General features: G+C 45.4%; 1 protein-coding gene across 1 annotated transcript in view; it reads right to left on the minus strand.

The window, feature by feature from the left end:
- LOC119401424 (venom metalloproteinase antarease-like TtrivMP_A) overlaps window positions 1-14904 on the minus strand; it is a 179457-nt gene extending 164553 nt beyond the window's left edge. The window contains exons 1-7 of the mRNA XM_049418768.1: window positions 14778-14904; window positions 12625-12797; window positions 12407-12499; window positions 11589-11709; window positions 9728-9778; window positions 7390-7541; window positions 214-285 (exon numbers count right to left, since the gene is read on the minus strand). Of these exons, the coding sequence (XP_049274725.1) occupies window positions 214-285; window positions 7390-7541; window positions 9728-9778; window positions 11589-11709; window positions 12407-12499; window positions 12625-12797; window positions 14778-14865 (750 nt within the window). The 5' untranslated portion in view covers window positions 14866-14904. The remainder of the gene's footprint in view (window positions 1-213; window positions 286-7389; window positions 7542-9727; window positions 9779-11588; window positions 11710-12406; window positions 12500-12624; window positions 12798-14777) is intronic.
- Window positions 14905-25140: the final 10236 nt, after the last annotated feature.

Here is a 25140-nt window from a genome sequence, read left to right on the forward strand (position 1 = left end):
ACAGCTCTGGCTGTGGACCTGGCTGGTCGCTGTATGAGAAACTCCGCTAGTCGCTACGGTATTGCCAATAAACCTTGGGATGTCTGCCCACCATGTCAGCCACCTTCACGTCGTTTCTAACAGGATATCACCGCATTGAATAGTTTCACGGCGTATCACAAGAAAGAAAAATCACAAGCTTTAGCCGTACTGAAATTACTTCCGTCTACTCACTCTGCTCCTTGTTATTCCGACGAGGATGAAACTGACCCTCGGTCTTGTCATGTCGACAAATCTTAAGTTGACCTAAAATAAAGATTGAAATATATAAAATGTGTGTCTCTAGTTTTTGTTGCCACATGTGTAGGCACATGCCATTCGTTAAGCACGCTCAACTACGTGTTTAAAATAGCTACTTCAGGAAACAGGTTAGCACATATATTTACTTGATAGCGAAACGCTCTCGTAAAGCAGGCATGGCGTGCTAACGTGGCTAACGTAAACTAACATGGCGTGCTATAGATACAGACTTAGAACCACTTATGGCAAATATTAAATGGGAAAAATTTTTCCAAGAGCACCCATCTACGCTCAATGTCTTGGTTGTCTGAGCGTTTGCGGACGACGCGCGCAATTTAATGAACCACCTATATGCAATTCTTTGTTTATAACGAAAACAGCCGTCGGAGAGAACCGTCCGTCCACAAGCATGATACGTGGAATGGCACGCCTTTCTGGAAAACTATCACACCGCCGAGAATACTTGCTCTTTTACTATGCCGAAAGCCCTGTACAGATCATCAACACTTTTTTATGTGACCATTGTTTCGGCCACATAAAAATAGTTTCCCCAAATGCGTGCCATTCCACGTGTCATGCTTGTGGACGGACGGTTCTCTCCGACGGCTCTTTTCGTTATAAACAAAGAATTGCATATAGGTGGTTCATTAAATTGCGCGCGTCGTCCGCAAACGCTCAGACAACCAAGACATTGCGCGTAGATGGGTGCTCTTGGAATTTTTCCCATTTAATATTTGCCATAAGTTCTTCTAAATTTGTATCTGTTTCGGGTAAAGATGAATACCCAACACTGCAACGATTCCATCGTTAAGCAAACGAAGGGGTTCGTTGAAGGCAAGAAAAAAATGCTTTTAAATCAGGGAAATACAGGACAGCTGACGAAAAAGTAGAATGAAGTTAATCTATAAAGGCAAGGAAGAAAAGGATAACACTCGTTCATATAAACTGCTATTCATTACATCGGTACTATACAGGTTGGCGGTGCATTTATTTCAGTTAACGTGAAACCTGAGGAGGGGCGAAGCATCCAGTGTGCGCCGGTGTTTCCCAGAGCAAAATTGCTGCTAATCGGCAATCAGAGACAGAAGATGAAGAGACAGGAGAAGAAGAAGGACCTGACCGAGGTAATTCGCCACATTGTTTCGACAGATTTTTTTTGATGAGGCACTAGTGGTGCCAAGCCTGAAACCGGGCATGTAGAGAAGGGTGTCTCAGCTTCACTAACGTCATCTGAAAACTGCGTCGGAATGCAGCTTGCCCTAAGGTTCTTCTTCTTCTTCTTCCCTACATGTCCGGTTTCAGTTCCCTACGGCATGTAGGGAAGGGTGTTCCAGCTCCACTAACGTCGTCGGCTATTTGTTGGGTTAACTGTTGCCTTCTTCATTTGTAGTGGACCGGTGGCGAGTAAAGCACCATCACTTTGCAGATATGTTTCAAAAATTGGTCTTTCAAATAGATGACTTTACCGTAAAGATCCGCGTTTTTGTCTCTTGTTCTAGATAAGAAGCTTGAGCACCTTGGTAAATTTCATCGGGGATTCTGACACCGCTACTAAGACAAACATTATGTTTTAGGCAGTAACGACGAACCTTTAACTCATAATATGCATAGCACAGGCTGGTGGGGAGTAGTGTGATTTACCGAATTTTCGTGACCCATACACGTTTATGATGGACTGTGACGACAACATCACACGCCGACAAGCCGAGACACTGAGGTCCTTCGCCCCTAAAACAGGAAAACGCCAGGCCTCCGCGGAACAGTCACAGCAAAAGCTGGAAAACCGGCTTTTCTAGAGCGCGTTGTAAACTCTCTTGGGGCAACTAATATAGGTGCACTTGCACGGTGCCCGCTATGCCGACGAACGGCTTCAGCGACTGATGACAATGAAGAATTATTATGGCTGAGCCCTTTGTAATGGGTTGGAAGCATTAAGGGGGGATGCGGGGCTGAAGAGTCAGCTTTTGAACTCCTATACTAATTTTGACGAAAATATCAGGGATGGCTTATCGTTTTCTTATCAGAACATATTCTAAAGTTCAGCACCCTGGCAGGAATACAAAAAAGCTATAGCTGTTATAATTATCGATCACGTATGCCAACTTAGGAAAACTATCATTTCAAATATAATGAAAATATAATAATTGTTTGTCATTCGATGCCTTCTAGATGGTTTGTTGTTCATGATAAGCCAGTCACCTATTTTTATAACGTTTCTGTAAAAATTTCATCACTCAAAAAGTCAAGATCATTTTTTTTCTTATAACTGTATGTCATCTGAAATTTTTGTCGTGTTAGAAAATACTTAGGAGAGAGAGAGAAAGGTTTATTGTGGCAGAAAAGCTGAGTGGTTGGCCTGAATCAATCTTCTGGCCTGCTGCTCAGCGTTATGAAAGGGGAGGGGGTGGGAAAGAGAAAAAAATACTTAGGGATCTGAAAAGTTCATTGGGGCGAATTCACAAAACTTGTCTTTCGTAAGTACGTTTTTCCATTGGTCAGTCGGCTTGGCTAATGATATGTCCCACATCGTGATTGGTTGAAATATTATCTTAGAAAAATTTTTGCGTAAGGCGTTTTGTGAATACGGGCCACTATCTTGTTCTTGAAAAAATTCCAGTGTAGAAACAACCTTGTAAGTTGCTATTGGCGCAGCAATTTGGAAATGATATTTTTGCTAACGCTTGTTCTCGCCAAAAGTGCAAACTCAGAAAAAAGCCACAGTTTTCGCTGCAAGGGCGAAGCAATGAATGCTATAGCAAGAAATTCGAATGTCAATTGAAAAACGACAAGCAGCTAGATACTTTCAGCGCGCCTTTGAAGCACAAAGTTGGACGCCCGAAAAGAACGCACAGCTATACACAGGACAAGGGTGAACTAACAAATGTCACAGTTGTTACGTCTTTGTGCTTGAGCAATGCGCTGCAAGTGTCAACAGTGGAGAATCAGACGCTCTTAGATATTTCTTCTTTTAAATTGCGGCGCGTAAAGTGTCCACTCTGCGTCTCCTGCCACACGGGGGCGTCTGACGCAAGGTGTGCCCCGTGTTCTTTTACAGCGAAAGCTGTCATGAGATCACAACAAGGGCCATTTTTGGCGCCGTAGTTGTCCGCCACCCCCGCCGCCGCCGCCGCCGCCGGTGTCCGCAACCACTATCGCTCGAAATAAGAAAAAAATTTCCAGGATGGAAGGAGGTTCGAACCTGGGCCCTCTGCGTGGGAGCCCAGTGTCCTACCACAGAGCCATGTCGGTGCTTGAAACTGCTTTGCAAAAACACCCTATACCGGCTTCATGTCGGGAAGGAACCACATTAACATATGTAATGTAGCGTGGTAGAAGAGTAAAACAACAACCAAGCGTCACACAACGCGAATTCTGTAACCAGGCGTCACACAATGCGAATTGCGCAACGAGTAGGTTGTTGAATGCTTCTAACCCATTACAAAGGGCTGTGCCATAATTCTTCATCGTCATCAGCCACAGCATCAACAAAGTGCACACAATGCCTTACAGGTGTTTAGCAGGTACCACGGTTCTCCGCAGAATGTCGAAAAATTGCATAATGGCTGCTTCTCTACTTCACAAAAATTATGATGATTTATAGCATAGTGGGTTCCTCGCAAGTTCACTTCTATTGGTTGCCAAGGAAGCCCATAAGGCTCCCATGATCCGCATCCTCAGGGTCTCAATAAAGTTAATTCCCTCTCTCTATCTCTTTCTCACCTTAGCGTATGTTATAAAGCGTGGTGGGAGAGTGACATAACGACCGGGCGTCACACAATGCGAATTAAGTAACTAGTGGGTCCTTTAAAGCTTCCAACCCCTTACAAAAGCTCAGTCGTAATTCTTCATCGTCATCAGCCATCGCATCAAGAAACTGCTCATAATGCCTTGCAGATGGTACCTCGCTTCTCCACAGAATGACGAGTAATGTCGTGGTGGGTGCTTCTTAACTTCACAAAAATTATGATTTTTTGCGTAGGGGATACGTGGCTAGTGTATTGTGTTACTAGCCGCAAGAAAGTTTATAACGGGCTCTAGAAATGCCGCTCTTCGAGCTTTCGCTGTGACACTGCTGCGCTTTCCGCGCAGGCCTGGCGTTTTTTTTTTTTTTTTGTTCCACATCACGAGTGGGTACAGAAATGGGCCACTTTGACGTGCTCGTCTCAAGGGCAGTTTTCAAGTTGGAAGAAAATGTGGGAGTGTTGCGTGATAGAAAACACGCTCAAGCTCATCCGACGTCTCGGTGCCACGAGCAGTAAATGGTGTGTACGAATAGCTCGCCGTTATTCCGCCGGCGCATACATGGCGGGTGGTTGAGTTTAACGCAGCGCGCTGGGGAGCGAGGGGTCGCTGGTTCGAATCCCCGGAATTTTTTCATTCTGCTTTATTTTTTGTGCCTTATATATATATATATATATATATATATATATATATATATATATATATATATATATATATATATATATATATATATATATATATATATCCCCGGGACATGACGGCAACGGCAGAAATCCGCCGAGAGGGTCCATGTAATTGCTATTGCAATAAAATAAGCTTAAAGATTGCACAACACGACGCTGTTCTGTGACAATTGCATCCAATCGTCTTCAATTTTTCGCAGTGTTCGAGCTGTGAACGTTGCTCACAACACGTGTTGGCCACAAAGTGGGCCACCCGCTGATTCGAAATGAACTCGCAGGAAAAATAACAGATAAGTCGAGTAGCGCAGAAACACAGCAGGTGTAACTCATAACTGGTGCGAAACCGGCGGTGGATGGTCACGTGATATGTTTCCACCAATTGAAACTTCGGTTCCGGTTTGCCAATGACTGTGCTGTTGCCGCTGCTAAAAATGTACTTTTTAATTTATTTCTTTGCCGTCTGGTGTGCTGTCGAGAGAAGGCATTTGGTGTCTAAAAGGCGTGAAAAAGAAACTTTCTGACATCGGCATTCACTTCGTGTTCAGGTTCTTGTCCGCTTTGCAGCCGCGTCTTGAAGAGAGCGTTTCAGAGACGCTTTTCACAGCAATTCGCGCCGCCATATCGTGAAAAGAATTGGTCTTATTCTTTTCTGCTACACAGGCAACAATGAAACTTGGTGAGCATGTTCTTTAATCAACCAGCAATCTAAAACAAGACAAATTTGAAAATGCATATTTTTTAATCAGTCTTTTAGCCCCGCATCGCCCCTTAAGACACATTTGTTACGCATCTCGTAGTGTGTCACGCTTGGTTGCTATACGCCACGTTGCATGTGACGCCACGTTGCCTGGTTGCTGTATATATAGCGAGTACGCCACATAACACATGTTGCCGCAATCCCTTGTAAGCACCGGCGTGGCTCTGGCGTAGAATAATGACTGCCACGCAGAGGGCTCGGGTTGAAATCCCATCCGATCCTGGATATTTCTTGCTCATTTCGCGCGCTAGCGGTTACGAACCCTGGCGGTGACGGCGGCAGGCAACTACGGCACCAAAATCGGTTGTTGTGATCTCATAACAGTTTTCACTGTGAAAAACACTGCAGTGACGCTTCACATCTAGCACGTGGGCGACGTGCGAGCGAATAGGTGCAAGTGCCTTGTGCATGGCCTGTGCAATGTCTGTTTAGGTTATCCAGAATGGCTTTATCGTTGTCAGTGTATCGAGGGATTGCACGAAACATGGTATCAACTTACACTGGCACGTTCCCCACCAGCTCACGGTTTTCGTACTGGCCGCAATCGTAGTGAACCCACCGATCTTAAACAAATGGCGCCCCATGGGATATCCGCTATTTGGCAGCCGAGTTGAGCTTGGCACGCGATTGTGTTGAGAGCAAAGTAGCTATTTGGACGAGCAGGTCGAACTTTATCATAAAACAGCGCACACACACAAATACAGAAGAAGAAGGACTCGTGTCGTCAGTTCTTCTTTCTTCTGTTGTATTTGTGCGTGCGCGCTGTTTTATGATGTGTTGGGAGGATACACGTACCCTTGGCAGTTGTAAAAGGAGAAACAGACGTGAGCTTTCCGAAATGGGCCTTGGCAGTTGCCGCAAACATTGAAGGTTGCTACGTAAGCCTCGGCAAACTTGTCCCAAAACAAGAACCCACGCATATTTGAGAGAAAGGATCTCTCGCAGATGCCACAGATGTCACACACCGAGAAATGAGTTCCTGTAACTGTAACTCGACAAGTCGGTACAGGTGCGCAATCGGTCAGCTCAGCTAGCACCAAGGAGGAAGAGGCGGAGATGTCCGGGTTTGAGCAAGCGCTCCGTTTATCGCCTCTGTCAGCCACAACGGCATTTCGCTTGGGTACCAGCCGAGTTCACGGAGTGAACCGTTACTATACTTCATGCTGGTAGCGGTATATTTAAGGGGGCTTTCCCAGAATCCCTTCACCTTAATATCATGAAAGCTAATTTACGGGGTACACGACTGAGAAATATCCGTGTTTGCTTCTGCAGGCACTCACCTCGCAATTTCATTCAATTAGACCTCGAATGTTTTCTGTTATGCACGCGTTGCTGCTCATGACTCACACGCGTACCCATCGCGGTGCTTTGTCACTTCGTCTTCTTTCTTCCTCTCTGCTTCGCTCTTCTAGCACACTCCAAAACGTCGATATCACAGATGAGGCATCTACCCTTGCGCATTAAACAATCATAGCGCATTGAAGAGGAGCCAAACAATCACAGAGGGAAATTTAGGCCACAGTAACGATGGTAGGTATTGCATCATGCGAGAGTGCAGAAATTATTGAGAGCCCCAGAAGCTAGCGCGTTAAAACGCCTCAAACTTGCGCAATATTTGAAACAAAAGTTCACTACATTCAGGAAGGAACCAGAAGGCTAAAGCACAAACCCAGAATAGAGCAGAAGGTGACGTTCAGTTGATATGGCTGTGCGCTCGGCATAATTTTCTAAACGCAACTTTTACGCGGTAAACCAGATGGTCGAAATATGCAATTTTAAGGAGACAGGACCGTCCATGTCTCCCTCAATCTCTGTATGATTCAAGTGAGCAGATAACAAGTATTCAGTTCATACGGATAAAAGAAATTTACCACAGTTGCAACATCTGGCAAGGACCACAAAAGATTCATTCCGGGAGATCATACTCACAGCGTTTGTCATGATTGCCATGTAAGCAATTAGTTCTTCATTTTTCTTGAAGCTATGTTGATGTTTCATGTCCGAAATCACGTGAACTTCCACAAGAAAGGTATCTGACTTGTCCTGTGGGTTCGCAGCTTCATGTTTGAGGGTATTGTTTCCTGAACATGCAGGGAAGCCACGAGTGCAATGCATTGGTCTTGGTTGAGGTCTGTCTTGTAAATTATGCCGAGAACAGCCTGCGTTTATGCTAGCAACAAAAAAGGTATGCTTTTCCTAATAAACATGGTCGATATATGTTCCCAAAGAAGCAAACAGTCCAGAGCGAAAATATTGAAATTTACAAACTATTGCACCTGGTTACGTTGAAAATAAGACTATTTGCCACAAAATAAAATTATATTAAAATGTGAGGCATACAGCAATTCGCAAAAAGCTGAATCTAATTTAATTATTCATACTTTACGTCATCATGCTTTAGTGCTGTACGAAATGCAAAAACCAAAAAATACACATGGACATGGTGGTGCAATGTCCTTGAAGAGGGCGTGTCGCTTGACCCAACGCTTTGCACGCTGACTTATTTTTGTCAATGCAGTAATTGCTGCTTTGACAAAGAGGTGTGCTTGTCGAAACCTTGGCTCCAGTGACAGCCCCTGTTCCAGAATCTTTCATCTCGTAAAGCGTCCATCTTCCGCTAAACTTCTGCCTTACATGGAGGGGATGTTTTTTAGATGCGACGCCGCTTTTGCACGGGCCTGTGTCTGTCCATTGGCGACCGTCCGCTTTCTACCACCTAGCAAAGCCATCTGTGACATATTGAGCGCACGCTAGCGCCAAGGAGAGGTCTTCTTCCTCTTGTTATACGACCGCCTTGATGATGATACGTGCAGAGCACTTTAGGGGCCCGGGCTGCCGTATGTTGTCCCAGCTTGGCGTAACGTAGGCAAAAACACGTGTGCTGGCACGCGCTAGCGCGTTCGGACCTGTGTAAGGGGCTGGGTAAGACGCTGTGGCCTCTCCCCCTTACACTCTCTCAGAAATCATGTGATGGCATTGGGGAACGAGATTCGTACACGCGATGAACCAACGCGTTGTATCCTAGTCAGAACGCGCTGGCACGTGCTAGCGCGTTCGGGCCTGTGTAAGGGGCTGGGTAAGACGCTGTGGCCTCTCCCCCTTATACTCTCTCAGCAATCACGTGATGGCGTCGGGGAATGAGATTCTGCAGGCGCGCTATGAACCCGCGTGGCGTGCTCCAACAAGAGTTCGGGACGAGTAACAGCAATAGCAACTACAGTGAATTCATGGTGTGCTCCACTTGCAAGGACGCGTTAACATCGGACAAGGTGCCCGTGATGAACGGAACTTTAAGTCGACTCATGCGCTGCTTCGCATCCTCACATGGTTCCTTTTAGTGGGAGATGGTGTAGATTTTTTTTTTTTTGCCGTTAAGCGCCCTTTTCTAAAATCATTACTTTACAATAAAAGTACCATTTCAATGCATTTACGTTATTACTATTGAGCCATTTTTTCTGTACCGCGTGGCAACATTGACACGCGTACTCGCTTTTTTCCATTTTTAATGTGCTATCATCCGTTTTATGGCAGAAAAGACTTGTCTCTTATCACCTTTATGGCGCATTAAGAAATAAGGCGCATATTTTACAGCGTACGCCAGTGGTAGGGGTTACATTGGAGGGTGGAACAATCCATGCAGAAATCTCCGGCGTGTTTGTGCCGTGCAACGGATAGCCGTGACGACGGACTAATGTGTGGGACGCCACAGCTGGGCTTCAACTTTCTTCATTCTGATGGTGATTGCGGATTCACAAAAAAAAAATGCCATGCACTTGTTTTCTAACGAAGCTTCGTTGAGAAACCCTACAGATTTCTAAAATGATAAACTACGCAGCCGATAAAAATTACCGGAACAGAACAAATTTTTTGTCGACTTGTGGATTCATTGCTCAGAACTCCTTGCAGATTGCCTTGTAGCGTCTTTCATAAAACATGTGAATTCAGTCGCAGGTTCCATGTAACATAACGGGCGGATGCCGATTTCATTGATTTCTTGCTGCGAACACGCTTGCATAATAAAATAATAAGCCTTTCTCTAACACCCCGCCTGCTCAATGATACGCCATCACAAAGAGGTGGCAACTTTTTGCTTTAAGTAATTTACAGGCACCATGCCTCGTATTACCGCATTCTAGCGCTTTAACACCGGAATAATATATATATATATATATATATATATATATATATATATATATATGATCCCTGTATGTATGACGAGCAAAACTAGCAGTTCCAATAAAATGAAGAATGCGATATTTCTTCTCACTATTCTGTCTATTCCTTCGTCCCCTTTTTCCTGTCGGTACATAGGCCATACCTGAAATAAAAGTTAATGCATGTGATTACAGAACAAGCAAATGAACGTTTTTATTGTCGGCAAAGCCATCATATATGTTTCTAGCAAGAGAGTCGGAGGTATATACGGCCTCGTGCACTCGATTCTTCATTTCCACATGACCGGCTTTCACTGATAACAACTGTTACACGTGTTACCACCGCTCGGTTCCGGCCGCACTGGAATGTATCGGAACCTTCACGATTGTTTTATAATGTTCTCATAAGACAGCCGGCACGACGGGAGCCGCTGAGAGAGAGAGAGAGAGAAATGTAATGCGGAAAGGCATGGAGGTTAACCAGAAAACACATCTGGTTTGCTACCCTGCACTGGTGAAGCTGAGTTTAATATCTAAGCAAAGGCCAGAACCAGCGATAACGCATGTGTTCGATCAGGCATGTGTAGGAGACGACGTGTTTCACCAAGGATCAGATTAACGATGAACCGCGATCGTGCTTGCCAATATTATAGCAATGAGAATAACGATTGTGCTCCTTGTGCCAGGAAGAGGGGCACAAGCTCGTCCAATGATTTCCTGTAGGTCGACGGATGGAGCTTGAATGCCATGCAGGAGGATCTCTATGGCCACGGAAAGGAGGCGGGCAGTAAAACCACGACAGATGCCTGCGCTACTCCTTCGTCCAACAAAATGCGCAGCAGGACTGGTCACAAAAATAGCAGAGACATTAAGCACAGACAGACTGCGCTCGTCTCTTTCTTCTATCTTCTTGTCCTGTCGTACAGCGCCTTTTGTTGAGAGATGATCCCGTACCAACTCTCCTATGTTTCAACACTAGTTCTCCTCGGTATAGTACCGGTGCAAATGATGCCCGATTTAATGTCTATTCTACGTTTTGGTCACCAATAATGTAGCAGAAGAGAAAACAGAGAAAACCGACAAGTACTGCAGAATGGGCAAGTTGGTGCATTGTGATATCGTATTGGTATAGTGCAGCTCAGTTTGAGCATAAAGAAAAGAGGCTACAGCGAAAAAGGAAACACAGGGAACAGGATGAGCGCTAAACTTCCAACTTTTGTTTATTACATGAACCTACAGCACATTACATGGTCAGGTAGCGGCGTCACGTGTGCTGTGAGGTGAGCCATATAATGTGCTGTAGGGTCATGCAATAAACAAAAGTTGCAAGTTTAGCGCTCATCCTGTTCCCTGTGTTTCCTTTTTCGCTGTGATCGAGCACCCATTTTTCTTTTACTGCGTGCTGGAAGCCCGCCGCTCGTGGCCCTCTTACCTGGTTGTCCTGTGCGGTCCATGGCCTATACCACCAATGCTTTTCCACGGTAAATATAACTGCATGCGTATAGTATACGAAATTTGAAAATAATTGAACCAGTGTCACACGGTTGACAAAGGTAAGGAGAATGTAAAATAAAGAGGAAATGAGGAGAATGTAAAAAATCATTACTTAGAAAACTTTTCGGGAGAGTACATTAGCGTTTGGTAAACCCCCATTATCAGCGCATGAACGTGAATTCAAAGCCATTTATTCAATTATTGATACACAGCAGAAGAAAACCAGAGGCAGGTGTTATTGCTCTGGGCGCTTCAACTTTTATGCGTAAGTGCGTCGTTTTCCTTTTGCGCACGAGTCATCCGGGCTATTTTCCGTGCGTGGTCACTTAGCTACAAGTGTACGGGAGCTTTTTTTAAATACTACGATTAGTGATGCAGAATAATGGCGCGATTGCCAGCACGTTAAACACAAGCAGTCCTTGTCTTCTGCTACAACGGGTCACGTGTAATTTTTCGAGAAGTTGACAAACGATTGCTCACGCATTGCTCTTGAGTCTGCCTTCTCCTCGACTTCGTATACTTTGTGTGCTATTTGACCTTCAAGAGATCGTGGTGCTTGCAGTAAGGGCTTGATTCTCAGCTCGCTGCCAAGGATACCTTCCTAGACAACGAAGAAAGAACAAAAATTATTTTTGCAGAAAACAATGCTGAACTCTCCTTCTCCAAAGCATAAATAGTATACGGAACATTAGTGAAAATCTGAACGATACACTTCAGAATAATATGCGCAAGTATAGAAAGTAAACGTGATACATATATATTGAAAACAAAAATTGACTCTAAGCATAAAGAATCCGTAATTGAAAGAACATGAAGAAGCCGATTACACCATAGTTAGTTTGTGCAAGGATAAATGTTACACAATAATTTATATACTGCAGAATACTGCCATAAAATTATGTTTCATAAAACCTCCTAAAAATGTGTGCCATCCCACCCACCATCATGCATGACACTTCATAGTTTCAACATACTCCTTCTTTTCCTTCCCGTAACATCTTCTGGCAGTATTTTTTCGAGATTTATATTATTTACTTCTCAAAACAGCAACCGGCTCGATCACAATTCCTGCTTGGACTGGTTGTGTCGTCCACTCAAACAGATTGCCGAAAATTGTTCTGATTAGTTGGTAACTCAATTGTTTTTCAAATTTCCGCTAGGTTTCTCTTTGGGCAATAGGCACCTGGCTCGGTGACGCTTCGACTTGAGTTTCATTAACCAATAGAGAGAAAGGAAGCTTTTTAAGAACGTTGAGTGATAAATTTCCAGCAGCAGTAGGCAAAGGAGAAAGGACTTACGACTTGGACTGCTCCGCCAACACTGCGTACCATAACAGAAGACTGTCGATGTGTGTCGTGGTAGAGATTCCTCTGAATGAAAGACGTGTCTACCTGCAACGCACTAGATCGTTACTCTGAGTTCCTACTAAAAAATTTTGTTATGCAAATGGACGCTATATTCTATCACTTCTTAGGTTAGCTTAGCTTTATATAAGATGTAACCAGTCTGCACTTACTCTTTCCACATGGTGTTCTTCCCTACCGCTCGTAACAAAGAGCAGCTCATCAGCCAGTACGAAACTTCTTTCAAGATTCAGTGTTATGTCATCTGTAATCTTAAGAACCAAGGGTGCCCCAGTCATCCTCTCTTCCAGTATTCTTGGATAAGCGATGACTTCTTTCTCGGTTTCTGAACAGAATGTAAAAGACATCTTGCTAATCAAGAAAGTGTGTGCTTATACTCAGAGAAAGGTTCGACGCATTCCTTCATTGACTGGCGCATAAGACACATCGGCACAGACCACCATTGCTTTCTCTCCTGATATCAATACGGCATAGAAACTTAGTATCGCCTAAATGCGCTCTTATGTGTCTCTGTGAAATTCGCGTCGTACTGGTGCTCAGTAACTGAGCCACCGCTTTGAACAGGAGAGGATGAAAGAACGAAAAAGTAGAGCTCAACGCAAGAAATGCATAAAAGAAAATATTCAAGAGAAGATTATCGGTGGTGGTATGGCTTCGAAGCTACATCACCACGCTCAAAAGCCACGCTCGAATTTCAAAAGCGTTCAAATCCACCTGGTTAAGCACCAGCAATTGCAATAGGTGAATATAACTCAAGCATGCCAACGTAAAACCAGAGCATCTTTTACGAAGGCTTCGTTGAAATATTTCGAATAAAAGCATTTTCGGGGAGAACATGTGACAGTGACAAGGAGCACTGCACACTTCCGCAATATTCTGACAATGCAAACATCGTAATGCCAAAGAGACCAGTTGCGTGATGCGTTTCCTTGATCTCGGGATGCGCCTCCCTTTGGGTCACTTATACATCGACCTAAACACAATCTTTTATCACATAATTCCTTAGAAACATCTCAAGGAGGCTGCAGAAAGGTGAACGGCAGCACGACTGTGAATGAGGCTTGAAAACAAAGCGAAGACACAGTGCTCGTGCCGTTCGGCAACGAATGTCCGGGAAATTTTGTAAAACATCTTAAGCACTGGCCGTCAGCAATGCGCTATTCGCAGCTGATCGGAAGGGCACGAAGGAACTAGTGAAATGCAAACGCGTCGTACTAGATGTCGTCGGCGACAAAGATCGCACGACTAGCTTCTTGTTCATGTTATGCTATAGTCCTAGAACATTTACGTGCTGCAAAGTCCAAGTTGCACCAATCACCGAGCCACACGCTACAGTGTGCACGCTTTCTCTATGAACAATTTGCGACTCAAGCAGTGGGAGTGTTTCGTCTACCACTGCTGCTTAACGAACTGCCAGAGCAGAACATCTGCGCAGCAAGCATTAGAATTCTGCTGCGGTCTATTTCGCATTTGGGATATCGGAATCGTCAGTGATTTTCTTTTCGTTAAGCACTTTTCAGTAATATTTCAGTTAAATTGAATCTATCTCTTTATGATAGCCTCACTTTTCGAGAATGGAGCGGGGTGATAATTAGCCAAAGCGAGAACGCAGAATTAAAACGTAGAGCTGCTTCTTACTCGACGGATACATGGATGTCTTCTTCGCCCGGTCAGCGAAGACGACTGCAGTTTCTCAAGCCAATACATTGTTGGCATCACCAGAAGTACGAAAATTGTCATATTGTTGTTTCTCATAGCAGATATATACCATATATGTCATATGTAGTATATCATATGTTTCTCATATTTTCGCAGTCTTATTTGGGTTCATCGCAGTTTTGCGCTCTTATTTTGTTTATAAGGCGTGCATTAATTCTCTGTTTACGTCGCAATTGCTTTATCCAAGAGTTTTGAAGTTACTTGATACCCGTAAGAAATATTTAAATGGTTACCTTATTAAAAAAGCATAATATATGTATAAAGCCAAGGAAAATTATATAGACAGGCTCTGCAATGATGCCGCTAGTATAGATATAAAGTTCAAGAAACAATACGATTTTTATCAGAATACCTCATTTTTGAAGATCCACTACCAGTGCTCACTTTCCTGCCCAACAGCTAGTGTATACTGCAAAACTGGAGATGCCAAACAGACGAGACTTACATTGAAAGCAACAGACAAATGAAAATAAAATCAACCCATGTGGCGAAATAACTGTTCAGTTTAACACAAAGTACGAGCAATACCATTTTTATGTGTGTAAAATTCCGCTTTCTCGAAAATTCAATACTGACACCAACTTACTTGCACACCAGCAGAGTGCGAACTGCAGGATTATAGCAGCCACAAATATTCTCCATGCATTCGAGTCAGCCAGCCTATTATTCGCCATTGCTTGTAGACAAAATTTGTGCCTATACTGTGGCCTCCAAAAGTAGGGCTTAATTTGTTGGCCTAAATATATATCTCTGCTTGTGACATATGCCAGCGCACATCAAAAACACGGACGAAAAGGACATATCAAGACAGACAAGGTTGTAAGCACGGACGTCTCTTTCTTTATGTGTCCGTTTGAGCCTTGTTTCTGACGTGCGCAGCCTTGACCTACAAGTCTGGAGGTGCTTACAGCAAAGGTCTTTGTGCCACTTCACTTTAAGCAGTTCAAGTCAATGCTTTAAAATGCCATGGCGGTGCGCTTTGATCCAAAAAGTGTGATACAAATTAAAAAACAAGCTGTCATGACAACGTTATAATTTTCCCTGTTTTACTCTGTAGATCCCAGATTACACCTGCTGGAGAAACTTTCTTTGGCTGCTCAGTTAAATACATCAGGAAGTGGCCACCTGCAAACGATGTCCAGGTATTATTTCGTTCAAAATTAAGCAGAAAGGAATCGGCGCTGATCACTGAATCTTGCTTAGAATGGGACTTCCGATGGAGCTGGTAATGAATTGGCTTCGTAATATTGAGGCATGTATCGTAGGCTCTTTATTATACAGCCTCTCGAGGCACACCTAGAGCCTCAACAGGTTGTTGACATTGAAATCGCTTATCACTATAAAAGAGCCAACAGCTGACTTACAAGGACAGGGGACACTTCACGCTAAAATATGTCAGCTCTTATTTATTCTTCTTCTTAATTATTATTCTTTGCTTGTATAAAGTGTACTGTTTAGTTACACGCTGTGTGATTCTTTGGCTTTAATATTTGCCCGAAGGGAAACTAAGTACGTACAAGTCTTCGCATAAACTATTTACTCTGTAATTGTAGAACTACAGCCATAGTACTCCAAGACACATATGTTACAATTATTACCTAATATAGAAAAAAAATATTGTTTTAATTCTTTTTAACTCTGGAAAAAGGTAAATAGAAATTTCATGGCACTAACTCCCCTAGATGCCCTTTTGCCATTAAACATTACCATACAATCAATCATAGCTATAGTCACTATATCAAGACTAACTAATTATTAAGTTATTGTTACAGCATTTCCAATTTCCAATTATACAATAAGCGTCACACTTGCAAAATGCAGTGACCTAATTGTGAAGGTTTAGGAGCTATTCAATAAAATCATCAATATGGGCACGAAGCCGAGCACCTGAGGTACATCTTCGTGTGTTGCGCACTGAGGCGTCGTTACTTCCATTTTCAGAGAAAGGTGAAGGTTTTTAAAGGTTAGTTAGGAATGACTTTCTGATATTGTCTTTTCTGTTTAAAGCCCAGCATTCAAAAGGACACGACAAGTGTAAAGCCATAAGTGGCAAGAACGAATATATAAGGTCTGCTGGCACCACAATTTCATCGTACTTATTGATGTAGCACCGTGTTCTCCGGCTTCTGTCAAGAAGACTACAATGACTTCCTGAAGAAAGGGTGCCTGTCATCGCGAGGACGTCATGACATTCATAGCTGTGATATGCTGGTAGCTAGTCTTCAAAACGTTCTCTTTTATATAGGGTTCAACGCATTGATTGTTTAAGGCGTAAAGCTCTAGAGGGTTTTTTTTGTAATCATTTATGCTGATGTCTAAAAGTTCAACATCTACGTGCATGATCCTCCATTATACCAAAAGGTTATGTCGTTCCGTTTGGATGTTCAAGGTAGCATATTCGATCCCCACCACCTCGGCGGCACCACCATAGTGACTTTGTGAAAAGAAATGCTCGTTTCCTTGTATCAACCAGCACGTAAAAATCTTTGTGACTGATGGCAGTTGAGATCCTCCTCGCATACTGCGTACCCCAATAACATCGTCAATTTGAAACATCAAATATTTGATTTTTTTTTATGCAGCGCGATTCACAGTGCAGAAAGCGTACGAGTCCCTCTAAACAACAGCGTATAAAAGCGAACTGTATTTAACGAAATGAGCGCATAGATTGTAGCTATTTTAAAGTTCAGTATGAACCTCGTATTTACGCTTAGTCAGATGGTATTTGTAGTTGAAACCACTGGCTTAGCAAAGGCGAAGGTCTGAGAGTTCAATACTCGTGCCCCATGAAATTTTTTTTTCATTTTTGTATTTATTAAGGGAGACCGCGCACTTACGGCCTCCAGACTTTTCAGGTTAGCCGTAGCTGCCGGGGCCAGAAATTTCTGCTAGCGTCGAGCGGAGCTCTGGTCGTGTACTTACACAAGCGAGAAGCTGCAATGTACTCGCCCACAATGCGCTCCACCATGGTGGTCTTGGTGGCTACATTGGTTCATATGTTTGGTAGTTTCTAGATGCTGCAGACGCAGCGAAGCAGATTAAAAGATGGGCGATGAGACGATGTGGTCATGGCATAGCCCCTAAGAACCATCGAATACGTGTGAAGAAAGATTAGGTCCGTCAAGAAAGGCTGTGGGCTAAGGTGCACGTTAAAGGAACTGCAGATGGTCGAAATTTCCGGAGCCCTCCACAACGATGAAAACCTAGTCTTCACGGACTCCCAATCCGCGGTGCGCAACTACACGAGAGGCAGAATTTCGTTCGAAGCAAACAACGTTCTGCAGAACTGACGCACTACGCTGCTTTACACCTATATAACTCGGGTCCTGTGACGTAAGGATATCGAGAGAAACGAAGCGGCTCTTGCCGCGGCCTGTGGTCACGTCAGTCATTCCTTTCTTGCTGTCTCGAGATAACGGTGGTCCTTCGACGCTGAAGCAGAACCAGAGACCGTACCGATGGCGTATAATGCTATTCTCCAGAACTACCGCCAAGGACGACGACAGTAACGCGCGCCACCTATCCTGAAGTTCAGTAAAGAGGAGAGACCCGCATTCCAGATACCTCAGAGCAATTCCTGCACCCTCGGCATCCTCATACATGACATCTACCCGAAGCTTTACGCCTACAACTGCCCAATCTGCAATGTACCAGACACACTGGCGCACCGTACATGCGCCGAAAACAGGTTGGCAGCCACATGTCTTACAACGATTTCCAAGTTATCCGTCACTGTTGTTTCATCTGTGCATGATAAGTTGACAAGAGTGATTATAGAAGCTGAAAACATTGTAAGAATAATAATAATATCTGGGGTTTTACGTCCCAAAACCACGATATGATTATGAGAGACGCCGTAGTGGAGCGCTCCGGAAATTTCGACCGTCTGGTGTGCTTTAACGTGCACCTAAAGCTAAGTACTACACGGGCCTCTACCATTTCGCCTCCATCGAAATGCGACCGCCGCGGCCGGGATCGAACCCGCGACCTTCGGGTCAGCAGCCGAGCACCGTAACCGCTATACCACCGCTGCGGACATTGTAAGAATAGGTGCTGTGCGAATAGATGAGAAAGACTGGGAGAGAAAGCTGACAAGCAGCTTGACTAGCTCCTGCCCCCCAAAAGTACACTTTGGCGAGTTTACAGCAGTGCTCATCAAGAGCCTTATTAACAGCGCAAATAAACAGCAAGTGAAAAAATATGAAAGGATGAAGAAACATGATTATCAGCAACAATGGAACGCATTTTCATTAGAAATAAATTTATAATAACACATTAAAACAACCTTCAATGCAAAACTAAACACCGAACTTCGGAGAATAAAGAATTTAAGAAAGAAACTCTGATAAACGCCGAATTCCCTCCAAAAAATAAACTCCGAAAACGCCCTCCGAATAAACTCCGAAAACGCCCTCCGAAGAACTTTACTGAGACCCCGAGGAAATGGATCACGCGCTTATGGGCTTCCTTGGCAACCAATACTAGTGCACTTGCGAGGAACCCACTACGCTATAAATCACTAATTTTTGAGAAGTAGGGCAGCAGGCACTCTGCCATTTTTCGTCACTCTACGGAGAGCGTTGGTACCTGCTAAACGCATGTAAGGCATTATGCGCACTTTGTTGATGCTGTGCCTGATGACCATGAAGAATTATGGCAGAGCCCTTTGTAATGGGTTGGAAGCATTCAACAATTTACTCGTTGCGCAATTCGGATTGTGTGACGCCTGGTTACAGAATTCGCGTTGTGCGACGCTTGGTGCTTATTTTACTCTCCTACCACGCTATATTGCATATGCTAATGTGCTTCCCTCCCGACATGAAGCCTGTATAGGACCTTTTTGCAAAGCAGTTTCAAGCACCGGCATGGCTCAGAGGCTGAATACTGGGCTCCCACGCAGAGGCCCCAGGTTCGAACCTCATTCCTTCCTGGAATTTTTTTCTTATTTCGTTTTTTTTTTCTTATTTCGAGCGATACTGGTTACAGACACCGGCGGCGGCGGCGGACAACTACGGCGCCAAAAACGGCCGGTGAAATGATCTCATAACAGCTTTCGCTGTAAAACATCGAGCACAGTGCAAAACACGAATGTGACCAAAGGCCAGTACCCCATTGATTGGCAGATTGCGCTTCTCTCACACGTAATAGTGTCACGTGGTCGTGACGTCGACGAAGACAGCAGTCGACGTTTTCAAGATGAAGCTGTTTATTTGGCCGAACTTTTGGCCGGGAAACGGAAAGTTAATTTACCGCAATACACACGGTATTCACTGATAGCGGCGAACAGAGCGTCGACCGTCGATCAACTGACAAGCGGTGAAGCGCGTCGGCATTTATGCACGTGCCGTCGAATATTCCAGCGTTATCGCTGGTTGTCGCGCAAACTCTAGAATAAGCTCGAGTGTTCGCGTCTTGCGCGAAATCTTAACAAAACGATCTACAATGATCGCGAAGCTTCTCGAACAATGAGGCGCGGTTTGCGCTGAGCGTTGCTGACAGTCATTGTGGGCGAAAACCGAATACAGCAAAATTGATAATAAGAAACGCACGTGGCAATAGGAACGTTAGGCCGGTTTCGTGCATTCGTGTGGCAGTGGAGGGTGTATACATCACCATTAGGCAGCAGTCCACGCGCTTTATTCGCCGACAATCGATTCAAACCGCCAACAGCGGAGCGCCGCTGCGTACATTTGTATACGCGCCGCCGACCGCCTATCCACACAAACACGGCGACGGTGCTGCCACCTATAGCCCGATCTCGCGTCAAATATTGTGAGGGACAAAGCAACCCTACAACGGAATCCCTGAAGCATGGTCTTTGAGATTAAACAAGTCGGGTCTTTTGATCTCGGAAGCCCTAACCGATGCGAATAGGTGTTTTATTGGCCTGGTGTGCGACCGATGGCAGCGCTGCGAACGGCGTCTGTATGACGTCAGAGCGGGGATTCGCGTGCTTTCGACTGCTACGTAGGCCCGGCGCCGTGTTGAAACCACCTTTGCGGTAAACCTCAACAAAAAAAGCAGTTCAATTGGTTATCTTGCGTATGGGGATACTGATGCCGTTCGAACAATCGAGGAACTGCTTTTAACGTTCATTTAGAACTACAGCTCTTTGTTTCTTAGAACTGTGGCCGCTTGTCTCCGCGGCGAGTGCTGCGCAATGGTTAAGTGCTGCTCTGTGCCTCAGTGTACTTCGTCCGCTCGTGAAAAAGGCGTTAGCTTTCACAACTACCCTAAGGACCCAAAGCTGAAGAAGGAGTGGATCGTCAAGCTCAGAATGGGAATGCGCCCCACGCCTTCATCGACCGTGTGCAGCAAGCACTTCGTGGACAGTGACTTCTGCTACCCACCGTACGCGCCACTCTTAGGTAAGCTTGTGACCGTGTTTAAGCGCGTCGCCAATACTTAAGCCGTTTATTGCACGCAGGCTATAAGCATAGGCGACTTACACCAGGTGCGGTGCCGTCCCGCAACCTGCCGCGAAGGCCCCTAGACAAGGAGCCGACGACGCGGCCTCCGAATCGCCTCGCACGTAAGCGCGCCTCGTCGCTCAGCGAGCGGCGCAGGATATCTGAGACTACGGCTGCATTTGGATGGTGCACATACGTATTTTACTTGCGAAGGCAAGCGCGCGCCTAGCGGACTGCTTATCATAAAGTCATAAGCGAAACCTTTTGCCGCTGTTTAATGCAAATTCTCTAAAAGTTTTCACCTGAGGCAGTGCAGACACTTTTTTAAAAGCGGAGCTCTTTAAGCTTTTCGTTAGGCTGCGTGGCGTGAAACTGGACCCAGCTTGCCTTTGCCACGTTAATCTCTGTGGCCCTGTGCGTGGTATAATCAGCGATTAACTATTTGTTGTATTCTAATACCCATGCTACGGCCGCGGTATTAATATGAACTACGACGTAATATCGTTCTCACTGAACCAACATTACGGGACAAACTGCGATCATGGGCATCGGCAGGGGGGTGTGCAACAAGGCGGCACTTGCGCACTTGTTTGCAGGACGAGAGCTGCGACGGTGATGCTATCTCCATTGACGTTCTCGACCACGCATTCAACAACGTGGCCTGCGTCGTACACCGCCTCGCCCTCGATGAGGCACCGCGACCTTTCACAAGCTTTATCTACATATTTGTAGATGCTGGAGAACGGCACGCTTACTGAAATATCGAAAGAAACACCCAAACTAATTAGTATCGGACGGCGGAAACAAGATAACGAGCGAGAACACTCACACATAGTTTCCCCTTCTTACCAGCAATGCGGTCGGAGGCATCGGCGCGTTCGTCGGCCATCCGGGTGATTTCTTGGCCCTGTCGATTGGGCCGCAACTAAAACATGTTCAAGATTACACTCGAAAACATTCGTTGCAGGCGTTAGTTGACCGTCCCGAGGCTGTTCGTTCGACAAAGTTCCCGCCTGAAGCAGGCGATCCGCATACAGGAGCAGCGGCTGCTGCAGCGCGGTTGAGTGCAGAGTCCCCGCTCTGACGTCACGCGCCAGAGGGCGCCACTCCAATCTCGAGGCCAATAATGGCAAAAGATGGCAGCACTCTTCAGGAAAACTTGTTTTAATCTTGGCGCACGCGTAACATACGTACGTTTCGCTTCCTTACCCCGCCTCTAAATCTAGTGTCGTACACACCTGCGTTATTTACCCTCGTTTCTATTCGCGACAGAACCACTCTATCCTGAGTGGCAAAGCAACCCTACTACGCAAAGCCCTGAAGCATGGTCTTGGAGATTAAACGAACCGGGTGCACCTAGTCTTGGAGGCCATAACCAACCTGGAAAGTTTGCTTTACAGTCACAGAAGATGGCAGCACTCGTCAGGCGGCCTTTCTTCAACGCCGAAGGTGCTGCCTTTTCTGCCAGTCACTGGGCTGCCTGTGTCACTCGCAATGAATTGACAGTTTCTCTAAACGTGCCGCGCTATGCACTTGGCAGCAGGCTAACCGTGATAACTGCAGCGCGCTATGCTTAAGCGAATATGCTTTCTTATTTTTTTTTCAGCAGTAGCTGCTGTAGTATCGCGCTATTTTCTTTGCTTTTTGAGTTTTCGGTAAAGCTGCTAGGATGCGTTGGCTGCGCGTACAAGAAAGATATTTTAGATGTACATCTTTCCGCAGTTCATTTTAGATGATCACCATAGATGAATGCTTCTTGCATTACCTCACCACAAAAGCAAATAAATGACCGAAGGCCTTACAGTCACGCAATACTGGGCAAAATGCCTTTCTTAAGTTTTGCCGTGTATTTTTTGTGACAGTTTATAGAAAAGCGTTGAGCATGATGGCTGCCGAACTTCATGGTTTCAAAGAACAAAAAAAAACACACCATACGGACCTTGAAATCTACACCTGATTGCGGCGTTATCCAAGCGTGGCCATTGAAGTTGAAGAAGCTGGTTTCATTCTGTCTTCGAGGTCATAAGGTACACAAAAAACTCTATAACTCAACCGACCTCGCTAAACGACTATGATGCTCCCGTGCTTGAGTGTGTGTGCGTTTTTTTTTTTTGCTCCTTTTTCCTTCCTTACCTTTATATCCCCCTTACCTCTTTCCTGTGCAGGGTAGCAAACCGAAAAACCTCTGGTTAACCTCCCTGCCTTTCACTTAACCTTTCTCTCTCTCTCTATAACAGCCCCGGAGGTGGCAGCACAGCTCAGGCGAGCTTGCTTGTGTTTATTTACTACATGGCATGGAAATCTTAACGCAATGAATCATGGCAACACAGGACACTACCCGACAGAGCAGGGTGGGAGGCAGCTATGTGCATACCAAATCCGAAGACCGACGAGGCCCTGGTGAAACGGGCGAAGACAGCAGCCCGCGCCCATGGCATCCCTCACAAAGGATCCCACGCGCCGACCTTCGCATTTGAAAGACACACGCTCCGTTAAGCATTTTTTTGCCTAATACGGCTCGAAGGCGAAAGCACGAGCCGCCTGCAAAAAATCACTTGACGACGTCACCACATGACGTCATCGTGACGTCACAGATCGCTAAATTTATGACTTCATCATGACGTTTCAACTTTTGGCGTGATGTAACGTCCCATGATGCCGTCATCACATGACATCGCGGCTAGGTCAAAGGTGTGTCAATCAAGAAGGCAGTGCAAAGCCAGGTGAGGTGCCTGCGATCCTGGAGTCCGTGCAAAACCACGCTAGGTGCACAAAGCTTTAGGAGGGTGGCGGGACAGGATCAATACATCGACCGATAAAAAAAAAAGAAGTACGCTTTCGCCTTCGACTTATCTGAGCTGAATGCATAAGGGAGCCTGTGAGTTGTTTTTTTTTCCATGGCCCTATTCCAGCCCGAACTGCAGCTTTCCAACCGCTCCACCACGAGCCCATCAAGCACGCCAATGTTTCGCACAATTATTGACGGATATCCAATGCATTACGTTCGTTCACCGAGCAGTCTCCCCGTGTTTGTTCTTCCCATTCCTGTTGGAACTTGACACAAGAAAGCGCTTCAAGGAAGCGTCAAGCAGGCGCTTCACCGACGAGCCTGTTCCGAAGGGCTACATCAGACTCACTGCCGTTATGGATCTGCATGCTGCTGCGACATCCGCTCCACAGAAGTTGAAGGCGACCTGACCGGGTGGACAAAGGCACGCAACCATATACTCGGGGACAACTTTCTGTGGCAATGAAGGGAGAGCTACGGGGGCGGAGCGTCTGCACATGTACTGCTACGCGAAGTAGTCCGGTTTGGCGCGCGTCTCGTAACGCCGTTGAAAGTGATGGCTAGTGTTGCATTTCGACGCAAACGCTGCTTAGCGTCTAAGTTACGGGTAAAAGGCGCGACTTTTTCACGCACGCAAAAACGCAAAGTGACAACGTATAACGTAAAAGAAATACAAATATCTCGCTTGTGTGCGCTGCGTTCCGTCTCAAAAAGCTACATGTAGAAAATGAAGGATTATTTTATTTATCTCACGCAGAAAATACGGACGCAATTGTGGGACTACATTCATTAGCGGTAGGATACGTGCATTTCGGCTCTGTAGCTTTCCCTTCATTGCCACAGAAAGTTGTCCCCGAGTATAGGTTCGGGACTTCCCCTTTTTCTGCCGGAGGTTTCCCAGGCGTCTACAGTGCCAACTTCCTGCGAGAGCCGGCATCTATCAGTTCCGGTGGGAGAGGTGTGTTTTCCGGGTGCGGACTTTGTGGACGCTCGACGCGCACGCGTTTTCACCAGTCTTGCCAAGTAACGGTTTCGGGTCAAGGCATCGGAAAATAGTCGAGAGACGGTTTGCCTATTATACAACCAGCAACGCCTCACTATTAAGCCTTCTATTGTCTATTTACCTTTGTCATAAGGCAATGCAAGAACAAATCATCCAAATAATCGTTTCCAAAGAACTGCGCAGTCGTGTATAACAAAAACAACTGTTTTGTGCCCGCACTCGGCACATCAGGGAGGCTCTATGACAAATTTCGACAGTAAAAGCTTAGTGCTATGTCCCGCAGCCGCGGTGACGTAGAGGAAAAGTAAAATCCCAAATAAAGACAATAATATTTCAGCGGACGCATTGCGTGCAGCAGTTATAGCGACTAGATATCTTGCCCGGCATGCAGCCAGCTGCATCGCGCCGCACGTTTGGAAAAAACTGCCGATTCATTGCCGATAACGCAGGCCGCACGCTGTCTTGCAGATAACGCTCTCCCTTCGGTATTGAAGCAAGTTTTCCTGAGGAGTGCTGTGATCTGGTGGGACTGTAAAACATTATGTTCCGAATAGGTTATGGCCTCCAAGACAAGGCGCACCCGGTTCGTTTAATCTTTGAGGCCATACTTCAGCGGTTCACGTTGTAGTGTTTCTTTGTCATTCACGAGAAAGTGGTTCTCACGCGAATGGAAACGACGTTAAAGGACGTTAGTATGGGTCATAAGATGCCGCAGGTTCCACTAGATTTTGAGGCCGCGTACTTGAAA

This window comes from Rhipicephalus sanguineus, chromosome 8 (assembly GCF_013339695.2).
Source record: "Rhipicephalus sanguineus isolate Rsan-2018 chromosome 8, BIME_Rsan_1.4, whole genome shotgun sequence".
NCBI classification, from domain to species: Eukaryota; Metazoa; Arthropoda; class Arachnida; order Ixodida; family Ixodidae; genus Rhipicephalus; species Rhipicephalus sanguineus.